The sequence below is a fragment of the Vanessa cardui genome, chromosome 18 (assembly GCF_905220365.1).
Source record: "Vanessa cardui chromosome 18, ilVanCard2.1, whole genome shotgun sequence".
In the NCBI taxonomy this organism is placed as follows: domain Eukaryota; kingdom Metazoa; phylum Arthropoda; class Insecta; order Lepidoptera; family Nymphalidae; genus Vanessa; species Vanessa cardui.
In genome coordinates, this window is record NC_061140.1 from 9019045 (window position 1) to 9029890 (window position 10846).

At 30.1% G+C, this 10846-nt stretch overlaps 1 protein-coding gene across 1 annotated transcript; it reads left to right on the forward strand.

Annotated features, from left to right (window-relative positions):
* The first annotated feature begins 7674 nt into the window (after positions 1-7674).
* On the forward strand, positions 7675-8305 carry LOC124537369 (magnetosome-associated protein MamJ-like). Its single transcript, XM_047114196.1, has one exon. It carries the CDS (start codon positions 7720-7722, stop codon positions 8230-8232), a length of 513 nt encoding a protein of 170 aa, XP_046970152.1. The 5' UTR covers positions 7675-7719; the 3' UTR covers positions 8233-8305.
* The last annotated feature ends 2541 nt before the right edge of the window (positions 8306-10846 follow it).

Sequence of the window (10846 nt, forward strand, 5' to 3'; positions counted from 1 at the left end):
TAATAATCATAATAAATAAAGATAATATTTTGCATATCATTTGAGTTTTGACTGATTTTCACTCACACTCAGAAGGTTATAAACATCATAAAAAAATATTTTAGCATAATTATCGTGAACATATTAGTATGTAGGTATTTATTTAAATAAGAATTATCAACATTAATAAAAATAAATATTAATTATAAATGGTTGCTGTATAAATCTTGACAGCGTGCAATGGTGGTGAGAATGCTAGCAGCTTTTCCCCGTTGAATTGCAATTCCGATTCTCTGGGAAAGAAATACGATCCTGTGATGTATCAATTAAAGGTATAAGATTTGTAAACACGATAAAGAATCATAGACGCCCTTTAAATTATATTCATACTTGACATGTTTTGCGTTTTGAACCAATCGATTACGTTGTAATAAATTATATTGTTTAGTGATAACGCTTTATTATATGCACGTAATATAACAGCCTACAGCCGACGTCCCACTACTGGTTTAACACATCATCGCCCTTTGAGGATAAAGTTTATTTATTATATTAATTGTTTATTCAACATTACATTGTTTTTTTAAAGGTTTAAATATACACTACAATCTTTTTATAATGAAAAAAATGTATATCTTAATTCTGTATATATCATAATATATTTTAACAATGATTCATCGGAAAGAAAATTAATATAATCGTAATGAATGAACGATACCACTTTTAAGTGACAAATGTCAAAAAAATCGATGAATCATAAAATTGAATGATGAAACAGTGAACATGTTGATAAGTCGATGACAAACTGATGAGGTGTTTTGTAAGAAATGAAGGGTGATGTGATTTTAACACTAAATCCATTAACAATCAAACCAATACATTGAAACAGGAAATTAATCATATTTTACCTTATTACTAATTTATTTATTAAGTTGCATGAAATTCAATTATTGATAGTAAAAGTAAAAACTACCACAGTTTCGGTAAAAAAAAATTACTTAGACTTGAGAAGCCAGTCGGAGGAACTCGTTACACAGCGGGCTTTTTCTGTTATATTTTGCAACTGATACCAATTTGAAATATATAATAAACAAGCCAACAAGGAATACATTATAAAAGTCTTATGGTGTAATCTATGAATTCACTAAAGAGTATTTTCGCAATAATTTTGTAAGAGAATTATTGAATACTTTCTGTGATCATGTTTTAGAAGCGTTAGTGAGAGAATGTAACATAATTAAACTTAGTGATTTCATATAACATTGTGAATGTTATATTACTAATATTTTATGAATCATAAAAATATCCGATCAAAGACTTATTGAAATTGCATTGATATGATATGATAATTCGCTAAGGTGACGTTTACATCACAAGATACAGTGCAATTTTTTCTTCAATTTTGATAAAGGGCGAATTCAAAGGTAGATAAGATGAAAACAAACAAAAGATAAAGGAATGCGAAAGTATTGTAAAATATATGTTTGAAACCTTGTTATGTTACTTATTACTAGTGTATATTTTTTGTAATAAAACGAAATTACATATTATAAAATAACAAAGTATTTTTTTCATACTTCTAATTATTTCTTAAAAAGGAAATTGATTTATAATTTTTCTTATATACCTACTTTATTTTACGTTTAAACTGAACAATTCTCTGTTCAGTATGTTAGATATTGCTTAAATTGTTTTACTAAAATTACAATGTGGAAATTCTATCTATCTGTCTCGTACGCTTTCACGTATAAATAACTGAATCAAATTCGATGAACTTTGGTTTGAAGCAATCTGAATTCCAAGGACGACAATAGACTACTTTTCAACCGACTTCCAAAAGGAGGAGGTTATCAATTCGTCTGTATTTTTTTTTTTTTTTTTTTTTTATGTTTGTTACCTCATAACTTTTCACTGGGTGGACCGATTTTGATAATTTTTTTTTTGTTTGAAAGGTAGTGCTTCCCGTGGGGTCCCATTTTTTTTATTTTTTTTTTCCGATGATGGTATCCATGTGAAAACGACATAAGTCTTAAATTTGCGTTATGTATATGCGCGACAAATAGGTGAATAACTGAAAATCACGTAAACCAATTTTGATAATTCTTTTTTTATTATAAAATATATACTTCAAGGGTAATTTGGTGAAAGTTTGGTAAGGTTCTGAGCACAGGATCCAAGACAAAGTGACGGAACGGAAGGGAACGGAACAATTCTGAGGAGCACGTTAGCGATACTCGGTCGAATCTTTTATTTACAGGTTATTTGGATATTTGAGTCACCTTCCGTAATGTGGTTATGTTTATGTAATTATCATAGTCGAATATTATAATCAACTAGCTACCCACCCCGGCTTCGCACGGGTGCAATACTGATACTAAATATACTACAGAATTTGTTTATATACGACATCACATCGCAATCTTCTAAAATTATCAGTATTTCTTTACTATATTGTTCATGTATTATATACACAAACCTTCCCCTTGAATCACACTATCTTTTAAAAAAAACCGCATCAAAATCCGTTGCGTAGATTTAAAGATATAGGGACAGAGAAAGCGACTTTGTTTTATACTATGTAGTGATGGAACTCCTATACGGCTCGCAGTTAGGGTGCGATATGGGGCAGAATTTCTTGCTATCTTTAATCAAATTTTGTGTATGTGATGTGATGTCATATGATGTACGAAATATAGTTGGTCTTTTTCAAAGTTTTTTTGCTGAGTTCGATTACAGCTCTTTCGAGGGATCCTTGTAGTTCACGCCGCGTGACGTATTAAATCCGCATTTTCGAAAGTCTATTTTTGCTTTATTCGCAAGTTTCCTTTGAAATTGTCCTCGAAGTAGTTTCTGACTCATATAAACGGAACGCTTAATCTATCCATATTAAAAAAAATTAGTTAGTCAACATCAGCCTCACTTAAAATCAAAAAATAAATAAAATTTTAACAAAAAGAAAAACCGACTTCAAACAAAACACTATTTTAAAACAAATGAATATGCACGAAAAAGTAATAAAAATAATTGCGTATTCAACATATTTTTTAGAGTCTTCCTAAGTTAAATGAAATGAAAAATATTAGACTACTTAAAAGTCGATTAACGATTATATCATGTAGTTATAATTATTGTTATATTTGGAGTCGGTGTCAGCCAATAAAACCCTACAGTATATCTATCAAAAAACAATACGAGAATACTTTAACAAATATGTTTTTTACAAATTACCTTTTACACAATAATATACTGGATCAATCAAGGGGCTCGTATCGCTTCTTTCTTTTGATTGTTGGGGCAAGGGCACCGTGGCTGACACCGGCTCCAAATATACCAATAACTATAACTACATGATATAATCGTTAATCGACTTTTAAGTAGTCTAATATTTTTCATTTCATTTAACTTAGGAAGGCTCTAAAAAATATGTTGAATACGCAATTATTTTTATTACTTTTTCGTGCATATTCATTTGTTTTAAAATAGTGTTTTGTTTGAAGTCGGTTTTTCTTTTTGTTAAAATTTTATTTATCATACCCAAAATTCATACCTCAAATACGCAGGCGAAATCGCGTACATTATTTTCGTCCAAATAATATATCAATACGAAAAAATGTTGATGTTTTTCTATAAATACAAACGAAAATAAAAATTTATTTTTATATCCCAAGATAACGAACTTGAGCCCTTTTACTTTTTTTTACGAATCAAACTCTCAAGTAGACAATTATTTCTTGAAGCTGTGTTAAAAATCTGTCAACATCTCATCGCAGCTACCTTGGTTGAAGAAATCATCTTCAACTACGTTCATTCAACGTTCATAAATCAGCTTAATCATTCTTAGGGTGGAAAACATGAGCACACATAAAAAAAAATATCTGCGAGAAAGTACAAACGCCGTTTCTAGAATAAGGTTAAGAGTAATTTTCACACGAATGCCAAAAATATTGACTTGCGATTATTTAGGGCAAATTTTATCAGTGGGTACTCTGGTGCGAAAAATGAATCGTAATGTGTGACTCCGATAAAGTTTACTTATCAATTTTTTGACACGCCAAGCCCACTTTTATCTCAAGAGCCCTTATTGTTTGTGATTTATAAAACCGGCGTGATATTTATATACACGTCAGTCGTCATACTCTTTAGAGAAGCATTTGAAGTGCATCGAGGTTATTTGAGATGTGAGTTGTATTTTTTAATTTTACTTTGTATACAAATATATTTTTTGAACTTTGGTAGTGTTTATTACTTGTATGTTAATTGAATTATCTTTATATTTTTGCTGATATTATTTCTATATTGTTGTACCAGCTTACTTAGATACGTATTAAGATATTTTCGACTTTAATATTGCAATAAATCATAATAAATTCGTTATCAATCTTCTATTATCTTAAATACTATTTATAGAGGTTAATAAAATGTAGATTGTAATTCAGTAAAACAATAGAAACATATGTACATATTTGAACATCTATTTTTTGGATTCCACAGTAGTCTTTTTATACAAATCTAAAATATTATTTTTAAATTTAATATTACCTTTATTCTTCTTGGTACATTATACATTCTAAAACAGTCGTATATTTTTTCATTATGTACTGAAACACGACGAATAAAAAGCCTTGTTTATTAAGAACCTGCTTGAATAAAGAATTTTTCCTTAAATTTTTGAATTAAGATCAGTTCAAACATATTACCTTCAGTCTTTTCTATGTACGTAAGTATATTTTAAGGATAGGGTGTTGTGTGCATTAGCAAACCTATAAAAACATTCCCTTAGAGCATTTATCTTTAACCCTCCGTATGTTGACGTACAATAAAGCATTTTATAGTATAGGGAATTAGTTTACTATATTTTAAGTAATAATATATTCCGGAAATAAAAAGCCTCAAGATCAGTTTGTACCCTGTAATTATCCTATTGTTGGATAAGTAAGGCACCTCATGAGGAAATTCCAGTAAGATTGCCCTCGTGTGGCTGGTTTTTGTGCGGGTTTCCTTACGATGTTTTCATTCGCGGTGAAGTACGAAATTAATTATAAAAACAATTCAAGCTTATGTAAGATCATAGTGGAATAATAATGGCGTTTAGATGAATCTTCTGGGTAGAATATTAAATAGGTGACAGGATATTATTAAAAATAATAAAGTAATTGAAAAATTTATAGAAGTATGTACGATATCGTTGAAGAAACTGAAGTACCGATCTTAACCGATGATTTCGGGTTCAAACCCAGGCAAGCACTGCTGATTCATGTGCTTAATTTGTCTTTATAATTCATCTCGTACTCGGCGGTGAAGGAAAACATCGTGAGGAAACCTGCATGTGATAAATTTCATAGAAATTCTGCCACATGTGTATTCCACCAACCCGCATTGGAACAGCGTGGTGGAACATGTTCCAAACCTTGTCCTCTAAGGGAGAAGAGGCCTTTAACCCAGCAGTGGGAATTTACAGGCTGTTGTTGTTGTTGTTGTTCGTATTCGACTTATTCATTACCCTTTTAGTATATATTTCAAGAATCATAAATATATACAATAGATAAATATATTAACATCATCGTATTGTCATTGGAACTGAGTCAGTTATATTTAAACGACGCTTAACTCCATAACGTCTTATCTTAACAGAATTTGTAAAAGATAAAGATACGTTTGATTTCTTTTGTCAATATTACTTCCTTAAAACTACGTATTTAAAAATATGATGCTATTGATAAATAAAATAGTATTAGACGACTTACTTGCTATCTGAGTCTATAAAATATTTTTACAACAAAATTATTGGACGATTATAAAAATGTTAATACATTTGACGTATGATTGATAAAATTTACACAGAGTAACTAACTACAGACAAATATTTACACAGAGTAAATTTTTAGAGAATGCTACAGACACTTCTTTTTCTTTTCATAAAATTGCCGTAATTAATTTACTTCAAATTGCAGTATTTAAATTAATTACATTGTTCCAGATAAAACATGTCTGTGCCTACAGTAACTGTCGACGAGCTCTCTCAGGGCATCCAAGACTACTCTTCCAATGATAGCGTCAAAACTGTATTGGAAGGGATTCTTAATGACTATATGGACCTCCAATACGCCAAAGAAACTCCTTACACAACAGGGAAAACAGTTTTACCTTCTGGATCCACCATTAAGGACGTCGAAAATGGTATAAATAGTGAGGCGGAGCAAAAATTCAAGGATATCTTTGTAAAGATTTCGGAGACATACAAAAGCGGGAACTTAACTCCTCAGTCGGAAAACGATGGTACTTGGGACCCTAAATACAAGCCCGTTTTTGTTTTTGTGACCCCTAATAAGTAACTATAATAATACATCATGTATCTTAATGCTATATATTTATGTTTATTTATAATTCTTCTTTAATAAATTATTATTAATTAAATTTCGTTTCGTTTTATTTTTTTTAATGAACCAGAAATAGTTTAAAATATATGACAATAATATTTTAATAACAATTTCTTATTGTTATTTTAAAATATTATAAATGATTACTTAAGGTAACTTTTTTATCATCTATTATTTTGTGTTAAATTGCATTAGGTACAGTCGGGGCAAGAAAAGGTTCGTCTCCTTAAGATCTATTTCCGTGTGCTCAGTATAAGTGCTAATCTGCTTTACCGATTGAGAATGACATAATGCGTTGCAATGATTTGATGTTTAGGTTCAAAAGGTTCTAACAGACTTTAAAAAGGAATTTGAAGACTGACGAAAATTTTCTTTCTCTAACTGTACATAATTCTACCCGTCCATTACATTACAATAAAGAGGTTATAATATATATTTCTTAGATTGAATAACAGACATATTAAATGTTGTTTTATTACGGCATTAGAAAATTTATGGTTATAACGCCTGAACCTTAATTTTATATGAGTAAAAGTAATGCCAAGAATGCAAACCTGCTATCCTCGTTGAATCCCAATTCGGATCCTATGTCATATAAAACCTCCATATTTAACTTATTAGTTTCAACCTTCGTATGTGACTTAATTATAATTGTTTATAAATATATTATTTTAAATTAGACAAACATAATTATCCATTTTGTGTATTTTATTTGGGTTTTAACCGCGATAAGGATGTATGTTTTTATTTTTATTTTATCAACTTATGACCACGATAAAGGCGCCTTTATTAAAATATTGAAAAAATACAGATATGACTGCGGTTAAAATATATAACCGAAAATAAAATGCATAATATAAATAACAACAATTTATAGTAAATTCATAAAAATAATTTCTCAACATAGAGGCAATATTAATTATTAGTTAATAATTTACAGATGAAGTTAATAACAGTAAGGCGTTGTCACAATCTGTAGCTTAAGAGATATATTGTTATTATAAAGAAACAAATGATATAAGTAATTCAGTTGAATAAAAGATTATGTCCCCAATAATATCACATTAATTACTTCCTTATCAAAATATTGCCATTTCGTGAAATACGATTACAAAGCTCATATCATGAAATATGGGTTCAATTTAGCCATTTACTTTATTGGGGAAATGATGATAATAATAAATGTGACGTTACGTATTGTTATAATAAATTTTCGGTAACTTCAGTAAAATTATCATTCAATATTGAACCTCAGAACGAAATTAAGGTAAACATTGCTTATATTAAAATAAAATAAAATTCTGTGTTTGAAATAATAGTTTACTAATTAAATGTTTTGTTGATTTTAGATAAGAGAATAATAATGAAGTTCTTACTGCTGTCTCTATTTGTGGCGGCTGTAGCTGCAGCCCCCAGGAGTCTAGAGGACAAACCCGAACCAGCTCCGGTTCTGTTACCTGCACCAGTTTTGCCTGAAGTGGAATCAGTGCCCGTACCAAGCCCAGTATTATTGCCTGCACCAGTTTTGCCCGAAATCGAATCATTGCCCGTACCAGATCCGGTATTATTGCCCGCACCAGTTTTGCCTGAAGTAGTACCAGTTCCTACCCCAAGCCCCGTACTATTGCCTGCACCAGTTCTCCCAGTAGTTGTTCCTGAACCCGAACCCGTTGAAGAACCCACATTACCCGTAATCGTTGAAGAGGCAGAGGAGTCTGCTCCACAAATACCTACTGGTGAAATTTACAACGATGGTACTGTTCAAGTTACACTTAACGCTCCTGAACAAAGTTACCTTGCTTCTCTGCAATCTTGGTTCAGCATGGTATTGAACTACATCAGCAACGGCATTACTACTACTCAACAAATCGTCTAAAAGCCATTTCTTAGGATGACTTTTCATTTGGTTTAAGAACGAATTTCAAACACAATTAAAACAAGCTCGATTATTTATTTGTTTTATTTTCACTTCCTTTGATAGCATAAAGATCCTTCTGATCAAGTTTTGGGCAAATTGGTAAATCTCAGCATAAATGCAAGCTGCACGTCGTCCATATAGGTCGATAGGATGGCAGTCAGACTCACGTTTTAATGCTATCTGAATCGCATGCTCAGTTACAGAGTCTACTTATAAACTTAGGGTAAACCTTAATTTTATTCGGCCAAACTGTTGCTTTAGTTTAGGGCATTGAGAACTGCAGCAGTTACCATATTGAGAGCAAGATAAAATGGCTTATATAGTGACCAAACAACATTTAATTTCCTTTTTCTGTACATATATATTTAAATACTGATCACAAAAGAGATTAAAAGAAATATCATTGATTGATTTGGAAAAAACAGGCGTTAAGAATTGTCGGTTCTGAATATGGAAATAGTTTTGAAATACTTATTTTCATAGTCTGTTTCTTGTTCTTTTTAGCATCCAATACAGCTTTTCTGAATAATTAAATAACAAAACTTGTTCAAGCCTGTTGTGTGAGTACCATCCTCTTAGAAATCGTCGATTCAATGAATATTCCGCTGTGTAATAAAGTAGCTATTTTAGGTGAGTTGGCTGTCGTCCATAAGGAGTTAACTGATTTTAAAACACTAATGTAATAGTGTAAAACGCCACTGAATATTGTTGAGGTGATATAGGAAAGTAATATCTGTTTATTTATTTATTTATTTACTTTTACAACTTTTTTCCTACTAATATTATACAAAAGGAAAAAAAAGTTACTACCAATAATAATACAATATAAAATGCAAATTACAAAAGACAATTACAAATTACCAACTTGTTACAAAATAATAAAAAAAATGAAACTTTTTTTTTTTGGTAACAAAAATTTTGTAGCAAACATAAAAAACAAACAACTGTAATACAGAAAAAAAAACAATTTCATATAAACGTGATCGATGTTGAAATCCTGGAAGGTGATCTTCATTTTATTATATTATTTTCAATTAATATTAAATAATTTGAACTTGGTGATTTAAATTATTATTTTTAATGTTGTTTTATTTGATGTAATAATTAGTTATTATATAAAGGTATATTATAAAAACATAAAGGGTACATAAATAGACAAACTAAAATAATTCAGTCCCCTGGTTTTTCTATTATTGACCACTGCTTTTCTTATTTTTTTCTTTGCAACATAAAGTCTTATATATATATTTTCATCAAATTTAAAACAATGGAAGAGTACTAGTTTTATAAGCCTGTGCAGGAGTAACAACACTTAAAAAACTGAGCAAATGCGAGCCAGATTTGCGCACTGAGGGTTCCGCACTATCGCACAAACTACAAATTAAACTGATCCCCAAGGCTTTATTTCTCGTTAAGTATAGTATTCGCCAGTAAAGAGGTAGATTGTAGTGTTGCTAAGTTTCATGATAAGTAAACAACGAAATTAATATAGAACCACAACATATCTGAAAGATGCTGACATGCAATATTTTTATGAATGAAAATATGTCATACATTAGTAAAAAGGAAAACACAGGCATTCTCATTTGGAAATTGAAACCTTTGCATGTTTAATATTTGCCATAAGAGTATATTGTACGCGGATATTTGTTAACTATTTAAATTTTCTGAAAATTAATTGTATCCTTAATGTTGGGCTGAATCAAATTAGTCATTTTTAGTCTTTTAATTTAATCCGTGACAAAATTTGACTTGGTCTTTTATTCTCATATAAAAGGTTAAAATTTGTTTGAAGGTTAAAATTTAATTAGTTTTTCCCTCTGAGCTTCAAATGCCGTTCCAAAGTGTAAATAAAATATGAAGTGCCAGCACATAAAGCAACCCCAGAAGTGTCTAAAACTCATTAGGACGTTTTGTCCTAAACAAACAAGATTAGGTAGTTTAAGCCAGGTAACACTGAAGTGGCTAAGAAATATAAGCAAAAAACAATTTTACAAAAATACTTTTAGAATGTTCATTATTAAAATACTTCATAAATAAAACTCTTTAAATTAATAAATGGTTTCCTTTCTTGGTGAATGATATAATTGAATGATCAATTTTAAATATTGCAATTTAACCAGCTTTAGTAAGTCACCTCTAAGCTCATTTCATCTCATTTCATCACATCATCCATGTAATAAAAAGATGACAAAAACCCAGAAGTGCTTCATAAATTTACATTCGCAATCTTTGGATGTGAATACAACAAGATATCAATTTGAAGATTTGATCTTACATTCAATCATTTCAAAACAGCTGGACTTACTCATAAAACTTGACATAACGATTGATTATGCCATAGTACAACATAATCGAACTCAATTAAAAATTTGGCGGGAGTGAAGAAAGCGGAAGTTTTTTTTTTTATTTCTTTGAGACAAAGGACCAACAAAGTTAGGCCAATAAAGTGCATTGGCATCATTTATCTGATTACTTATTTGTAGTATTGGCAGACCGGCTGGACCACCTAATGATGTGGCTCATTATTTTACTTTTGTTTTAATTATGAATAAAAATATGTTTTTAATAA